General features: G+C 38.7%; 1 protein-coding gene across 1 annotated transcript in view; it reads right to left on the reverse strand.

The window, feature by feature from the left end:
* Positions 1-4,614: 4,614 nt before the first annotated feature.
* Positions 4,615-17,397, reverse strand: part of LOC308393371 (adhesion G-protein coupled receptor G7-like) — a 41,284-nt gene continuing 28,501 nt past the window's right edge. Inside the window, 7 exon segments of the mRNA XM_080877083.1 lie at positions 4,615-5,609; positions 6,327-6,486; positions 6,924-7,082; positions 7,367-7,448; positions 12,398-12,756; positions 13,386-13,498; positions 13,625-13,777. Of these exon segments, the coding sequence (XP_080733209.1) occupies positions 5,400-5,609; positions 6,327-6,486; positions 6,924-7,082; positions 7,367-7,448; positions 12,398-12,756; positions 13,386-13,498; positions 13,625-13,777 (1,236 nt within the window). The 3' untranslated portion in view covers positions 4,615-5,399.

Here is a 17,397-nt window from a genome sequence, read left to right on the forward strand (position 1 = left end):
ATGTGCTCTAAACCTAGAAATACTTTGGGGTGAAATCGTCCACAGATTTGTCTTTTGGCTGATGAGCCCGCAGTGAGAAATGTCGGCTTGGGCTGCTGTGAAATTTCAGCCTCAGACCTCCTTCAGCTTTCACAGTTTGGTGGTAAAAATGTCGGCACGTGGCCTCTGTGTGCAGTCACGTGGGGAAGTGGGTTGGAGGCATGTGTGGTGAGAAAACAAAATAACTTCAAACATTTCTCACCTCGAAGGAGACATCTGTGTAATGTCAGAGCTGCTGCTGCCTTCACGGAACACGGCAAACTCTGGAGAAATCAGTTACCAAGAGATTCAAACAGGAAGCAAAAAGCTTTTTAAATCATCTGTTTCTCCTCGTTACTATAAATATCTAACACTAATTTCATAATATTCACATATTTCTGTATTTTAAAAATGTTTTAGTGTTAACCAGACAGCTACCTCACCATTATCCCAATGCTAAATTCAACCCAAATCAGACATAGGCAGAAGGTAAAGGCGATCCACACTGAAGAGGCAAATGAAATGTGTGTCATAAAATACTCGGCAGCTGCTTAAGGTATTTTCATTTCATGCCAAGATTTATTCATTACAAAACATATAAACTGCTCGTATAATGTAATGCCTTATTATAAATTAACATCAGCAGTGAATATGCGTGGAGCAAAACACTCTTTGGCCGCTAATATAAAGGCAAAGATATATTTCCTCAACCTGATTTAATCTACTAGAGGGCAGATTATTAGGGTTGCATCATTTCTGAAAAGAGAAAATTTTAATTTTTTGGACAACATAAACAGAAACTCACCTGTGTCTTCATGGGTTTTCTTCAGGTACTCTGGCTTCCTCCTACAGTCCAAAGGCATGCGGTTAATTTGTGGTTCTAAATTTTCCATAGATGTGAATGTGAGTTTGAATGGTTATTTGTATTTCTGTGTTGTAAGCCACTTCTTTACAGCGACTTTGCTGACTACACAGAAGAGAAAATGAAAGCAGACTAATTGTGGACCATTTCTCAGTTGGCTGAATCTTCTTCCATTGTTGTACTGATTCAAACTATTGCTGCCTGTCACTCTGCAGCGGTTGAACTGTATCTCTCAGACCAGTACCATTCAATTCTGCAGAACATGAAAGACAGCTCATAAAAATTAGCTGCTAATATGGAAAGTATGTATCTATAATGGTGATCGCATAATAAATTAAAAGAAATAACAGGTAAACATACCTGCACTGTGTCTTGGCATTATGTTAGCTTGGTAAGAAATGATCTTGTTATATAATTTGATTTTGATGAGGCCCTGTCAAAGAGAAACTCTCGATATTTCATAAAGCGCCTTTGAATTTTCCTCCAGAGCACGAGTGTTAGTCAGAATTCTACATGGATTATTTATTCACAGCACCATTCATACAAACTGTCCTGTCATAAGAAACATAAGAAATTGGGTTTCTTATGTATTTTGATGGTGGATTGGCTGCAGCTGGTTTGGTGTTTCCAACTCTGAGGATCCACAACAAACAGAAAGTGAGAGCCAAACAGTGAGTCAGTGGGAACCCCTCTGAGTCTTGAGACTTTCCCACACCAATGAGTCATGATAGGACTCAGCTGGTCCAGAACTAGGGAATCTCCTTCACCAAACATCGCCAAAGGACCAGCACACAAGACACACCCAAATGTGTTTCCAGCTTATTTGTCTTTGTCATCAGCTGTCGATGGATGCTGCCAGGCTGTTTCCATGGTCATCCTGTTGGATGACGCATGTGGGTGAATCTTACTTGGGTTGCAACATAGGAGTTTTACCTAATCAGAGATGAATAACAGCTTAAGTAATGAAACTTTTTAGTCAGATGACACCACTGGGACCAATGATCATTTATCTGATTCAGATCCATTTGTTTAAGTTTTATTCTTTTCAAAGTTGGGCAAAGAGAATGAGGTAAAGAGGTCTTGTTGTTTCTCTTAACTTGTTGGACAGCTTTTGGTGCACAACCCTTCAGAGACCTGAGGATGACTCAGATTCTACAATAAGGGAGAAAGGATGATAAAACACTATTGTTTCTGCTGTCCTGGTTAAACAGGAAACATTTGTACTCATGTGGTTCCAAATGGAACATTAGTCCATCTTTTTTACATCACATTGTGATGAATATCCACTCAATAGAAAAGTGATGTCCTTCAAAGACCCTTCATTGTCACTTGTGTATGGTGTAATGCTGACTGACTTGCAGCAGCATGTTAGGGTTCTTGTTGTTCTCTCAAGCCTGTTTGGATACTGCAGCTCAGCACTGATTAAGAAATGCAAACAGAAGTCATTATAAAGCAGGTAAATAGAAGGAAATACATACGGTCATTAAACCAAAAGCTAGAACAGCATGTCCTCTGTAAAAAGCCACCTTTATATGACTCTGTAGGCTGTTTTGTTATGGTCAGAAATTCATTAACCAATCACGTTCATCCAGGATTGTGGGACCAAAAAAATTATGCGGAGACGAAAAACAGCAACATGTTTGCTAGATTTTGGCAACATTAAAAAAGACAAATAATAACCAGTAACTTTAATAAGACATTTTGATTTAGATATTGGCTCCCAATAACTTTGTTATTGCTGGTTAGGTCACCAGATTGATGGGTTTCTATATTTCTACCTATCTACCTAACAGGCAGTAGGTCATTCTGTCCAACTCATTGAGATCTGGGCTACATTCTTGTTTTTGTGGTATCAAGCAGGATTATATTAGTAGCAAATGCTGCTTTTAATGCAGCATATCCACAGCCTAACATGTTCTCTTTTTTTTCTGGACATATGCATGACAAAAATCACCATGGTCAAAGCAACCACACTGCAAACAACCAGTTACCCATCAACAATGAGAATGACCAGCCAGATACTTGACATATGATTCTTCTAAAACTGACTAACACTCCCTTCTTGTTGTAGCCCTGCTCTTCAACAATGCCCTCTCTAAAAAAAACAAAAACAAACAAAGATAAACAAGTGTTTTGCATAATCTTGCAATCTATAGTCACATTTTGAGTGTCACCCCTAGTGGTTGTCTGAGAAATTGTGTGGTGAATGGACTTGTTTTTCTATATTGTTTTCTGCTTGAGCACTCAGTGCTTGGGATTGTATATGCTGTGCTTTATGGAACATGCTACATTCATTCATTGATACAAGAACCTTTACCTATTCTTTTTCTACTTAGTGCTTTCTATCTAATATTCACATTCCAGTGGATGCATCAGAGAGCAACTTGCCTACAATTAGTAGATAATTAGTAGATAAGCTACTTTGGTTGCCTGGAGCTCAGGAGGTAATGTAAAATGTACCCTTTTGTCATGACCTCTGTGATGCATAACTCTGATAACTGTAAAGCTTTCGCTACTCGTTTAGCTTTTCTTAACCGAGTCATTTCTACCTTATTTCAGCCCTTCTTCAAGAACAAAATGAGAAGTTGGTGAGGGTGATCTTTGCTTATGCAGCTTGCTAGGGCTACCCTTGGAAAAGCCCAGAACCAATTGTAATGGTAATCAAACAAAATCTTTACTGATATATACTGAGGAGTCATTAAGGGGAGGTCATCAAATTTCATTTTTGTACAGCAAAGAGTTAAAAACTGAGCTGTCTGAGATATTTAATCTTGTGAAGAGGCCAGTTTTTTAAATGGGTGAAGATATTTTCCTTAACTCAACCAAAACAGTGAATGAAATTAAAATTAAAATGCTCCAGATTACAACTGGACTTGTAGACTCATGAGTCTTTTCACATGGTAAGAAAGAAATTATGATTGTTTAGTTGGAAAACTTTGTTTCGGTTCTTCAGATGGTACTAATTCTTTTATCAAATGTCTGTTGACAACTTTGCAAAGACACCTTTCTTATTTTGTTAAATCTCTTTGGCTTGTTTTAAGTTTCCTCTACTTCTTCATGAATCTGGGAACTGTTAAGTGGTTTTTAATGCGTTTTGTGGAAAGCTAAGGAAATGTGAATTTTGCAGAAGTTGAATTATGAGGAATCAATTGGTGACTTTTCAAGAAGAAATAATAGGAACCCTTACTCTTTTTGCCTTCATTATGACGCCACAGAGCCTTTTTAATTTAATTTGAAGGACTCTTTAATTCCTCCCAAAATGATTTATCAGAGGTGACTCTGGATCAGCTGCAGCCACTCTGATGGATGAACAGCTGCTGCTTCTTCCTGGAAACCTGTTGTTTCCCCACATGTTGGATGTTTTATAATCTTCAGCCCTGGAAACAGTTTTCATAACTGCATCTGAATTTATGGAGTATTATTCATCTACTATTCACAGTACTATTCCACCATTTTTGTGCTCATCTCCACACATTTCTTCAATCGTTGTAAATATTAAAGCTGTATCTTAACATAAGGTTTGCATCAGGATTCAGCCTCCTGAACTTTCAGCACTGAGTTGCAGCTTTCCTCAGACTGAGGGTCCACACTGTAAGTTTAGGCAGGAGAACACTAATGACTGATAATAAAACATGGACATGTGGTTGTTAAAGCCATTAAAGACCCTCATCAGCCTTTTCAAACAGAAAGGCTCTTGTTTCAGAAACACAGATTGGACATGGACTTTGCATATGTTTTAGTTCTTAATCTTCCATTTTTATTTAGCTGAATAGAAATGTTGGAATTGCTGATGCTGATTTAGACATAAAACTTCACACAAATTAAAATAATGCAGAACACACTGAAACAAACAGTAAGAGATGACGCAACCAAAGCAAAGATCAAGCATATACAAAAAAATGGGGGAAATTAACAGTAATAAGGAATGTGAAATGGTTCCCTACTGCTGTCTGTTTGAGAGCAAACTGTGTGGAAGTTGGGTGCCCTCTAGTGGATCAGTGACGGCAGACACATACACAGGTTTAAATATCCAATGAATGTGTTACAGTATCAGCTACTGATAGCAAACATCAAGCTGTTAAACTGATGCAGATGTACACAGATGAACAATCTTTAAAAATAAAGCAAAAATAATGATTCAATTGCATTTTCTGCGTTAAGCTTTGAACACTGAAAAATTAGGTTAGTGGTTTCACTTTGTTTCCACAAGTGAAAGTAAAAGTCAGTAAAAGTAATTTAATTTAATTGTTTTTGTTTTAAAAGACGAAAGATTATGGGAATCTTCCACGTCACTTTATAAATCATGAAATCATAAAACATTGATAATTGCAATAAAAAAACAAAATTAAATCACTATTTTTTAGTAACAACTGTCTATCCTTCACATCACCTTTGAGGAATTTTGGCCGACTTAAAGTCTGGACTTTGAACCATTGCAACAGCTTGATTTACTGTTGTAGATTTTCTGCTGGACTTAGGATCTCTGTCCTGTTGCATGAAAAAAAATCCTCCTCAGGTCCTACAGGGTTTTGCTGGTGGTCACTTCGATGTCACTCAGATCCTTGTAGGTCTTTGATTGGTTCATATTGCAGTTCTTCCACTTTCTCTGCAGATTGTACTGTCTGCTGTTGAGCGGGATGTTGACTGAGGAAATGTACTGCATGGACCGTGAAATTGTGGCTCTGAAAGCCCGTTTTCGGGCTGTGAAGAGAATGAAAATCTGTAAACCCTAAAAGACAGAATGTGAAGATGATGAGGATGGTGGAATTCTTAAATTCTTTTAGCTTTTTCATTTTTACTTGATAAGAATAAATATAAAAATAAACAAAAGTTACACACTTCTTGTAGAACTTGAACCACTTTGCTTCTGTCATAGTTTATTTTTGAAATATATCTGTTTTATTTTTTGGAGTATTTTGACTTTTAAAAAACTACTGTTATTTTTTTTTTTACAAAATACATTAAGATGTTTTCAGAATATTACATTTAATAAAACCAGCTTTTTCTTATAATACATTTTATCAACTTCAGATTGCCTAATGTTACATTAGCACTAAAGAAGAAGAACAGTTGGACATCCCAGTGCAACAAAAATGGTTGCCTCCATGTGCAGTAAATCCGTGTGCAGTTGCATTGCCTTTGAAATTGCTGCTTTGAAGATGGGGACCAGATTTGCAGCAACTCACAGTCAGTTGCTAACTTCAAAGAAACTCTGATGTGTCAGGACCGTTCATCAACCTATTGCTATTTAGGGGATCAAGTTGGCACTATATATAATATATTTCTAAAAAAAATTTCCTGTGGAAGAAACACGTTTAAAGAAACTTTCAACAATTACCTCTCGTTTGTTTTGTTTTTTTGTTTTTTTTTTGTAATTTATGTGTTTATCTGAAGTCTGAGAAGCTCATGAAACCTCAGTTCTAAAATATGGTGGAAGGAGTCATACCTGTGTGGTCGTACAGATGCAGAACAAAATGCTGAAGAACTGGTATGCTTTTCCTGAATTAAGGAGAGTGAAATATCCCAGAGTCCAGGACAGACCGAGTAACACCGCCAGAGACAAACTGATGAGGAACCTACTCCTTAAAGACGACTTCTTGTTGCTGCTGTAAAAACAGAAAAAGTTAAAACCCAAATTGAAGCATGGCAGAAATGATTCATCTGTGGAAGTTTTTACATCATGCCTATTAAGATGCAGTTAATGCATTAATATACATTTTCTGAAAACAAAAATGGAACATTATAGTGGTATTGTTTACAAACATTTAAAAACATTTCTTTTCCTTAAAATTGTGTATTCATGTATTTCTTCAATGTTACTATTTTGAAAAAATATTGAAAATATCAACTTAATATGAAAGTAAAAAAACTTTGTGTCATGTTTTTTTAAACAATTTAAAAAAACCAAGTATTTGCAAATTTTGTATTTCATGAGTCTATACTCAAAAGCCCACTAATATTCTGACTTTTTCTTTCTTCATGGAATCATTTGTAATTAGCTTGAAGTCAGCAGTGAGAGGACGACAGCAGCGTTAGATGTTACCTGGTCAGTCTGGTATCAACTTTGCACGTGGCCATGGAGGTGAGAACCAACAGGACGATATTGTAAATCAGGATCAGACCGATAGGAAGAAGGAAAGCCCAAAACATTGGCTTCCCAAAGTTGAACTGTTGCTTCTTATCCAACGCTGCCAGCCAACAACTGCAATGAGAGGATAAAAGAAGCATTAAGAAAAATACTTTTTGTCTATGTTGATCAAAACTTTACAAATACTTTATAACTGAAGATGTAAAATTGTAGTACTCTGGTATGCTAACGCCACATCACACCTCAACAATAAACTGTTCTATAAATTAAACTGTGATGTGGCAAATTTCATAGAAATGTCAAAAACATTTGGACAAGGCAATGACTGAACTGGTAATCAAAGCACATATTAAATAGATAAATAATAAATAGAATTGATCACAGCAATGATTACCCACAATTCCTCTTGTCTGTATCCCAGAGGATTGTCCACCCTGTAGCTCACCGCCAGTGTGATGACCATGAAACAGGCTGGCACTCCTAACAGAACACAATAAATCAAAACAGCAGTTGAAATAGATTTAAATTCAACATTTTAAGTGGGCCAGATATTAAAGTCAACATTTTTACTCATGTTTTGTTTTTTGTTTTTTTTATAAATGTATTACTTTTTCATTATTTTTATGTAAATATTGAAAAAAGAACTAACTTTTATTTGGGGTGTTTTGATTGGATTTGATTTATTTATTTATTTTATTTATTTATTTATTTTTTTGCATGTCTTCTTTGGTATTTTAGCAATCAGAATTATTTTCTAAAGGCTAAGAAAGATGCCCACGGATTTATTGTACCAAGTGGATCATTCTAGCTTTGCTGTATTGGTCCACTTGATTTACCTTTGTTATTGGTTTATTATTATTATTATTTCATTTTACTTTAAGTTATTACAGATGGGACAGACATGACTGGGGGATAGGAAAGGGAGAAAGAAAGAAAGGGAGGGAAAGAAAAACAGAGGGGAAGAGGGACAGTGAGAGAAGACATTAAAAAAATCTGCTGGATCACCTGTTGAAAGAAAAAAATAAACAAACAAGCAAAAACAGAGCAACACAATAGGGAGACTACAGCAATAACCTAGATAAGTGTAACTAACAGTAAATACTAAATATTGAATGTTATTGAGCAGCACCAAGTGCATGACAGCACACGCTGTGCTTTGAGGTAGCAGCCAAGAAAGAAATAGTTTGTTTCTGTGAGCACCCGTGTCAACACCTGTGTGCATGAGCGCACTTGTATTCAAAAGGTTTCTCCATGTAACAATCTGTAGGGAGTGCATCACCACGTGTTATGGCAACAGCACCGCTTACAACCGCAAAGCTCTCCAGAGAGTGGTGCGGTGTGCGGAAGGGATAATTGGAGGTGAGCTTCCCTCCCTCCAGGACATCTACAGGAAGCGGTGCCTGAGGAAAGTGGGGAGGATCATCAAAGACTCCAGTCACCCCAGCCATAAGCTGCTCAAACTACTTCCATCAGGCAGGAGGTAATGCAGTATCCGGTCCTGAACCAGCAGACTGACAGACAGCTTTTTCCATCAGGCCATCAGACTGTTGAACACTTCATAGACACCTCACCTTCACTTACTGGAACTCCAACATTATGCACATCATACTGTAGACAAATGCCACTTATTTTGCACATTTCCAACAACCGACCTCTGTTTATGTTTATTTCTATTTAATGATATATACAGTGGGGCAAAAAAGTATTTAGTCAGCCACCGATTGTGCAAGTTCCCCCACTTAAAATGATGACAGAGGTCAGTAATTTGCACCAGAGGTACACTTCAACTGTGAGAGACAGAATGTGAAAAAAAAATCCATGAATCCACATGGTAGGATTTGTAAAGAATTTATTCGTAAATCAGGGTGGAAAATAAGTATTTGGTCAATAATAAAAATACAACTCAATACTTTGTAACATAACCTTTGTTGGCAATAACAGAGGTCAAACGTTTACTATAGGTCTTTACCAGGTTTGCACACACAGTAGCTGGTATTTTGGCCCATTCCTCCATGCAGATCTTCTCGAGAGCAGTGATGTTTTGGGGCTGTAGCCGAGCAACACGGACTTTCAACTCCCGCCACAGATTTTCTATGGGGTTGAGGTCTGGAGACTGGCTAGGCCACTCCAGGACTTTCAAATGGATCTTACGGAGCCACTCCTTTGTTGCCCGGGCGGTGTGTTTTGGATCATTGTCATGTTGGAAGACCCAGCCTCGTTTCATCTTCAAAGTTCTCACTGATGGAAGGAGGTTTTGGCTCAAAATCTCACGATACATGGCCCCATTCATTCTGTCCTTAACACGGATCAGTCGTCCTGTCCCCTTGGCAGAAAAACAGCCCCATAGCATGATGTTTCCACCCCCATGCTTCACAGTAGGTATGGTGTTCTTGGGATGCAACTCAGTATTCTTCTTCCTCCAAACACGACGAGTTGAGTTTATACCAAAAAGTTCTACTTTGGTTTCATCTGACCACATGACATTCTCCCAATCCTCTGCTGTATCATCCATGTGCTCTCTGGCAAACTTCAGACGGGCCTGGACATGCACTGGCTTCAGCAGCGGAACACGTCTGGCACTGCGGGATTTGATTCCCTGCCGTTGTAGTGTGTTACTGATGGTGACCTTTGTTACTTTGGTCCCAGCTCTCTGCAGGTCATTCACCAGGTCCCCCCGTGTGGTTCTGGGATCTTTGCTCACCGTTCTCATGATCATTTTGACCCCACGGGATGAGATCTTGCGTGGAGCCCCAGATCGAGGGAGATTATCAGTGGTCTTGTATGTCTTCCATTTTCTGATGATTGCTCCCACAGTTGATTTTTTCACACCAAGCTGCTTGCCTATTGTAGATTCACTCTTCCCAGTCTGGTGCAGGTCTACAATACTTTTCCTGGTGTCCTTCGAAAGCTCTTTGGTCTTGGCCATGGCGGAGTTTGGAGTCTGACTGTTTGAGGCTGTGGACAGGTGTCTTTTATACAGATGATGAGTTCAAACAGGTGCCATTCATACAGGTAACGAGTGGGGGACAGAAAAGCTTCTTACAGAAGACGTTACAGGTCTGTGAGAGCCAGAGATTTTCCTTGTTTGAGGTGACCAAATACTTATTTTCCACCTTAATTTACGAATAAATTCTTTACAAATCCTACCATGTAAATTCATGGATTTTTTTTTCACATTCTGTCTCTCACAGTTGAAGTGTACCTCTGGTGCAAATTACTGACCTCTGTCATCATTTTAAGTGGGGGAACTTGCACAATCGGTGGCTGACTAAATACTTTTTTGCCCCACTGTATATATGTATACACACACACACACACACACACACACACACACACACACACACACACAGGTATATATACATATTTAGCATACATATTCATATTCTGCTTGTTCTTATGTTATTGTATTGCATTTTGCACACCTCTGTTGCTTGTGAAGCTTGCACACAAGAATTTCACTCACATTTGTTGTACCAGTGTACCTGCAAATGTGATGTGACAATAAAAGTGATTTGATTTGATTTGTACACACACTCCCCAAACACACTCTACCCCAGGTCCAGGTACCATTGCCATCAAAAGGGCAATCCACCCCTAGACCCATAAGACTTTACCCTTTTCCCTGGGGTGAAGACAGGCAGACCACCATCTGTCCTGCAGCAGAGTGTTTGCTTTTAAAATCAGTTTTGTTTTGGTTAGCTTCAAGAGTAGGTTTACTATGTTTTGGTTTAGGATTTATCACTGGAAAATGTTTCATCTCACTTCAGTTTTTATTTTGAATTATTAAACATAGATGTTATTTGTCAGTGCCAAATTTAAGACTCTTAGATAAGTCAAATAAGGATTCGGGTACAGGAAGATGGTGATAGACTGTCTGAAGCAGTTAGAACAAGACAATGCTATTGAATGGACCTCATAACACAGGCTATACCCAGGGGAATCTACACCAAGTCTGTATGGTTTACCGAAGATACATAAACAGGAGGCACCTTTAAGACCAATTGTATGATCAACTCGGTCACCTATAACATCTCTAAGTTTTTGGCCTCGATCCTCAACCCGCTGGTAGGCAACTCTGAACACCACATCCAGAACACCTTGGATTTTGTTGAGAAGGTGAGAGATGTCATTATGGAGGCATGTTACATCTCTCTTCACTTGCATCCCAGTCACTGAAGCGTTGGCAATAGTTCGTAAGAGATTACAGGATGATCCCAACCTCAGCAACAGGACCGCTCTCAGCATCGACCAAGTGTGTTTGATTTTGAAACTGTGTCTTCATTCCACCTACTTCACATACAAGGGTCAATTCTACGGGCAGAAACATGGGTGTGCCATGGGTTCCCCAGTGGAAAAGAGGGCTTTGTTATTCTACGCTGGAACACCACCAAGCCATTGGTTCAGATATGTGGATGACACCTGGGTGAAAAACAAATCTCAGGATGTACCACATTTCACAGATCACATTAACTTAGTGGACCGACACATCAAATTCACCAGGGAGGATATGAAAAGTGGCAGGCTAGCCTTCTTAGACTGTGAGATTTCCATCAGTAATGAGGGACATCTAAAAGCTGATGTGTACCGTAAACCTATGTATACGGATCAGTATTTAAGATTTGACTCTCATCATCCACTGGAGCATAAACTGGGTGTCATCAGGATGCTACAACACAGCGCGAACACCATCCCCACTGACACAGCGGCCAGGGAAGCAGAAGAACACCACATCAAGAAGGCCCTGAGTAAATGTGGTTATCCCAGCTGGACTTTTGTCAAAGCTGGGAAGGCGCCTAAAGAAAGCTCCAGCCGAACCAGGAGAGAAGGACAACCGCTGCCTAAGCGAAAAAGCCTGTAGTGATCCCGTATGTGTCAGGAGTATCGGAACAGTTGAGACGCATTTTTTCCAAACACCATGTCTCTGTTGCTTTTAAACCAAAACACGCTGCACCAAAAATTGGTCCACACCAAGAATCCACACCGAGGTCCCCCGACACAGAAAGAGTAACACTGTGTACGCTGTTAAGTGCCAGGAGGATTGCCAGGATTTATACATCAGGAAAACCAAACAACCTCTGGCAAAGCGGATGGAACAACACAAAAGAGTTACCTCATCAGGCCAGGACTCTGCAGTCTATTTACACCTACAGGCCAGTGGACACTGTTTTTTCCTCAATAGTTTTTTGTCTGATTTTAGATCAATTGTGTTAATACAGTATGTCAAAATGAAACATAACTGTAAATTCAGACATGCGAGGTTGTGCTGAAAAGAATGATACCAAACAAGGCAAAGCAAATCGTTTTTAAAGGTGAAATGTAGAGGTAAAATTTAAAGTAGTCAAAAACAGCCAATTATACCCTTGTTGCTTTAATGCATTTTTAAAAATATTTCAAATTTGGCATTTTTGTTTTCTTTCAGAATGTCCTACCCCATCCCAGAGTCACACTCAGTGGAGTCCAGTGTGTTGGCAGGCTGCGGCGCATTGACCGGACCAGCAGCACCAGTTGAGTGCTGTATACACTGTTCCACATGAAGGTGGCCATCAGGAGGAAGTGCAGCAGAGCTGCTACAGCCGTACACGAGCCACGGTCCGGTTCTATGTGTTCATCAGAATTCAGGAGGTCGTTGGTCAAATCATCACCCTGCACCTTAGTGTCATTCTGTCTGCTGGAGTTTTGGACTCCAGAGAGGAAGGTGATGATGAAGGCCAGCAGGCTTAGGTATATGCACAGCAGAGCCAGCTTTGAATTCAGGTTACTTTGCTGCCCATGAGTATTCCTGAAGAAGCTACAGAGAGAAAAAAACAACAACGTTTTAATACTTTTAAACTTTTGTATTTCTAAAAGGAAAACACGAAAAAGAAAAATGTAAGCCCATTTGTAAAGCCCGTACAGTCAACAAAATCATTTGGTTTTAAGCACATCTTTTTGCTTTAAATGTAATGAAAAATATTTCTTATTATAGATATTTTTCTCTATATATAACTTCTTTCTTTGATATTAAGGCTTAAAATCAATCAAACATGTTTTTCTTTTTAGCTGATAATATAATTATTTTCATAATTAAACAAACTAACCTTAAACAATAAAAAATTATTGATTACTACTGGTTTTCAGGTCTTACAAATGGGAAAACATACTCCAATTATCCCTCCCAAAATTCTCCTGAATTTAAAATACTGCTTTTATTACAAACTCTACAGACACCAGTTTTACCAGTTTAGGACTTTAATTAGTCAGATAAAATAAGAAAATAATCAATCCTTATTGTTATTATAATTATACTGTTTGTTGGATCCAAGCAAGTTTCAGTTTGTGAAATAACAACTAGAAGTGATGAGTGGTAAATGTGATGAGAGAATTTAAATGCAACATAATTTAAAGTCATTTCTAATCTGTGAAGTAACCCAAACTTACTTTTCTTTAATGTGATAAATGATCGTCACAACCAGACCCAGAATAGAAAGAGAAAGTCCCACAATGGAGATCACATCCAGAGCTTTCGCATACTCGTAGTTCTCTCTGTATGACTGAAAAACAAACAGGATTTAATCATGCCATAAAATATAAATAGTTTACATTTGGAGCTAGTTCATGACCAAGGTTAAGCAAGCTGCAGCCTTATAGCTGTGAACCTGTAAACTTGTGATACTCACCCAGAGAGCAGCAAAGTTGGTGGTGTGGTTACAGAAACATCTCATGAGTCCATCTGAAGTGCTTCCTTTAGAGCAGCCACTGGTGCTCCAGTCCTTCTGAATGTAGTTCCAGAAAACACAGAAGAAGTCGTACAGAGACGTCCCATTGATGTCCTAAAACAGAAGCACACAGGTTTAGAAATCTACAACTTTGATTTACAAAGTGTCTATTCTGGGTTTGTTTGTAACAATCATCCATCACATTATTCAAATTCAATTCAAAAGTGAGCTAAATCTGACTAACGCCAGGGGAAGCAAAGCTCAAGCCAATGCACACTGGTCAAGAGACTATGAAAATATGACAGGAAACAGAGACCCAGAATCCAGACACACAGCTTGATGCAGGGAAGGACGTAAACGCATAAAGCGATAACACTAACATGAGACTCACTTAACACTAGTGATGGCCAACAATTCTCTTTGGTGACATCTGGTGGCCAAAAATATGGAGAGTAGCTTGAATCTACAACTAATAATGAACTTCTTCATTATGATTTCCCACTCTACAGAACTGAGCCAATAGCTTCTGTTTAAAATCATGTGACAGTTCTGTCAGATATCAGGTTGATGTGATTTGAAAATGTATTTTTTAGTAAAAAATAATGTTATGTCTGTGTTAATAGTAAATCACTGTGATGAATGATCCTTACTTTTTTTAAACATGTGCTATGGCGTGTTCCTTTTTTTTTTTTTAGATTGCTTGATGTTTTTTACTAATAATATCTATCTATCTATCTATCTATCTATCTATCTATTTATCTATCTATCGAGAGAGAGAGAGAGAGAGAGATAACAATGTACAACACAATGGATTGGGATTATGCTTGTGCTGAGCTGTGCCCCTTCCTCCACGTGATTATGTAATAAACCAGCGGACAGGCATGTTTATATATAATATACTATAACTTCTATAATTATAACTAGGGCTGGGTATCGTCACTGATTTCTAGAATCGATTCGTTTCCGATTCACAAGGTCCCGAATCGATTCAATCCACGATTCGATTCAATTCGATTCGATTCAATTCAATTAGATTTGAATCTGGGAAATTTTGACAGTCAGAAATATTATAATTCAGATCAGTACATTTACATATTTTTGTATCTATGAAAAGGAAGCTGACACACGCATGACTTTATCAAAGGTGTGAGCATCACAGCAGATGCCTTTGTGTCAAAATAGCTGAAGATAAAACACAGAAAAACATGAAGGTGGTTTTCCTGGCCTGGGATTTTATAAAAATATCCTGCAGTACATCAAAAATGCAAGAAAACCATTAATCAACATATGACGTTACAGCGGTTTTATTAGAGACACGGCTAAGCGTTTTGCATTTTGCATAATTTTAAAAAGTTTACATTTGTTCAGTATTGAACAGCAGAAATTAGGTTTTCTTTTCGGAAGTATGTAAAACGAAAAGAAAAAAAAACAGCGGCCGACAGCGCTGCAAACAACGGTAGTCTTGTGATAGCAAGCAAGCAAATAATGAAGAAAACAGATTTTTAGACGGGAAACTGTTCTTGAACTACAGAGAGAGAGAGAGAGAGAGAGCTGTGCATGAAGTGTGATTTTATTGTGGTGGAAGCAAAACAGTAAAAGTCAGAGAGAATTCATGACGATGTTTATGTGAAGCGTAGTTTGGATCTTCTTTTGCTGCTGGTTCGGTCAATATTGTTTGGAGAGAGATAAAACCAACAGCTTTAGAATCAGCGAAAAAAGGGCGTAAACACAAAGCGCGGACCCACCAACAGATCAGAATCAGCGAGCAGTCGGCTTTCAGCCCCGACCGTGTCCGTGCCGTCAGCTGAGAAAGGCGACATCTCACTGATTCTGATCCGCGGGTCCGCGCTGTGTGTTTACGTCTTTGTGCAGAATCCGTGTACCTGCTCTCATTCGAAATTTTGTGATCTTTCACCTGAGATTCTGGCATTTCGGGCAAAATAAATTTATATTAAAAAAATCGATTCAGGATTTTAATGAATTGATTTCACGTTATCCAAGCCAGATTTTAATCGATAAAACGATTATAAAAACCCACCCCTAATTATAACTATATATATGGATAGTGTATTTCTTATATACATTTTTGACCTGGGAGCAGAATTGCTGATGAACTACCGTAAATGTCGGGCTATAAGCCGCTACTTTTTGCACAAGCTTTGAACCCTGCGGCTTTTAGTCAGGTGCGGCTTTTCTATGGATTGTCCGTGATTTTTGTCATATCGTAAGACGATTTGTTTTGTGTGTTCCGCTGTTGTACGGCACTAAGTTGCCTGGCGGAAGGATCGGGGTTCAAGAGTGGTATGTTAGTCACATGTCCGTCCGCCAGGCAACGTAGTGCCGTACGAAGTAGCGCGAAAAACAAACTTCAAAGTAGCGCTACGCGTTCAGCGGGAGTCGTGGATGATGAGCGGCGATAAACTTGCAAGTTATGCCCAAAAAGCAAGTTATGCCCAACTCCACCGGTGGATTCTGACAGCGTGGAAAAGTGTGAAAACATCCACGATCACCAACGGATTTTGAAGGGCTGGACTGCTGCATGATGGAGAGGAGGACACCGCCACGGCCCTTCTGAGGGTGTTCGACTCTGACACTGACAATGAGGATTTCTTTGGTTTTGAAAGTGACAACGAAGGAGAGAAGAAGAGTGGATGACGAAGCCATCCTGAGCCTATTTGTATCCGACACTGGAGAAGAGGACTTTGGTGGTTTTAGTGCGTAGGAAGAAGAGAAAGATGGTGGTGAATGACTGACTTTTCTTCTTGTTAAAGCTGTGTCACTGCACCTGAGCCTAAAAGGTAGGCCGAATCTATTGTTCTGGTGTGCTGTAGGTTATTGTTATGTACTACATGTGCAAATATGTACCCATAACTTGTTTTTCAAAATATTAATAAAAGTGATGTCTCCAAACAGCCATCTCTTTCCTGACAATTCCCTTTGTGCATATTCTCTTACATATGATAAGTCAACATTGAAACACCTGCGGCTTTTGGTCAGGTGCGGCTAATGTATGTACAAAACAGGATTTTCCCCTGATTTTAGCTTGTGCGGCTAATATTTAGGTGCGCTTTGTAGTCCGGGAAATACGGTACTTTTTGTTTAGGAATAAGCAGAGTGTCCTCTCTTCCCAGCTCCATGTCTCTTATTATGTCACATACGTTTGCTCTCTCGCACAAATCACCAAAATACAGCACAAATCGCACCAATGATTCAGTTCCTTAAATTGAATCAGGTTGTCACGGTCACTGTGTACCCGGCTGGTTGTGCCAATAAACTGATTGCTTGTATTTAAACTACTATAAATAAGTTGTTGGTCTATAATATCTGAAAATGTCAAATGCATCCCTCATGAATTATATCAAGTCATATTGAACCACCAACAACATTCCTGTCACAAGGCAGAAGCTACAGTCAGTTTTGGCAGTGACTTTATTATATCCTTTATTTATACAGTTAAATGAAATGTCTTCTTTAAGAGCAGAAAAAAATGCAACAAATAAAACAATAGTTTTGTAAACATATTTTAAGTGGCCAAAAAGGACCAGATTGGTTATAATGTAGGTAACACAGAGTTATAAAGATACTTGAAAAACAGGTAATTGTATATATAACCCCTTTGTAAATCCTAAGTTAAGAACAAACTCAAACTACTGGATCAAAGACCAGTTGGTATGCATGTTTTGTTTTTAATGTGAGACAATGACAGTGCTTGAAGTGAAAAAAAAAAAAAAACA

Source organism: Rhamphochromis sp. 'chilingali' (genome assembly GCF_963969265.1).
Source record: "Rhamphochromis sp. 'chilingali' genome assembly, chromosome: 3".
NCBI classification, from domain to species: domain Eukaryota; kingdom Metazoa; phylum Chordata; class Actinopteri; order Cichliformes; family Cichlidae; genus Rhamphochromis; species Rhamphochromis sp. 'chilingali'.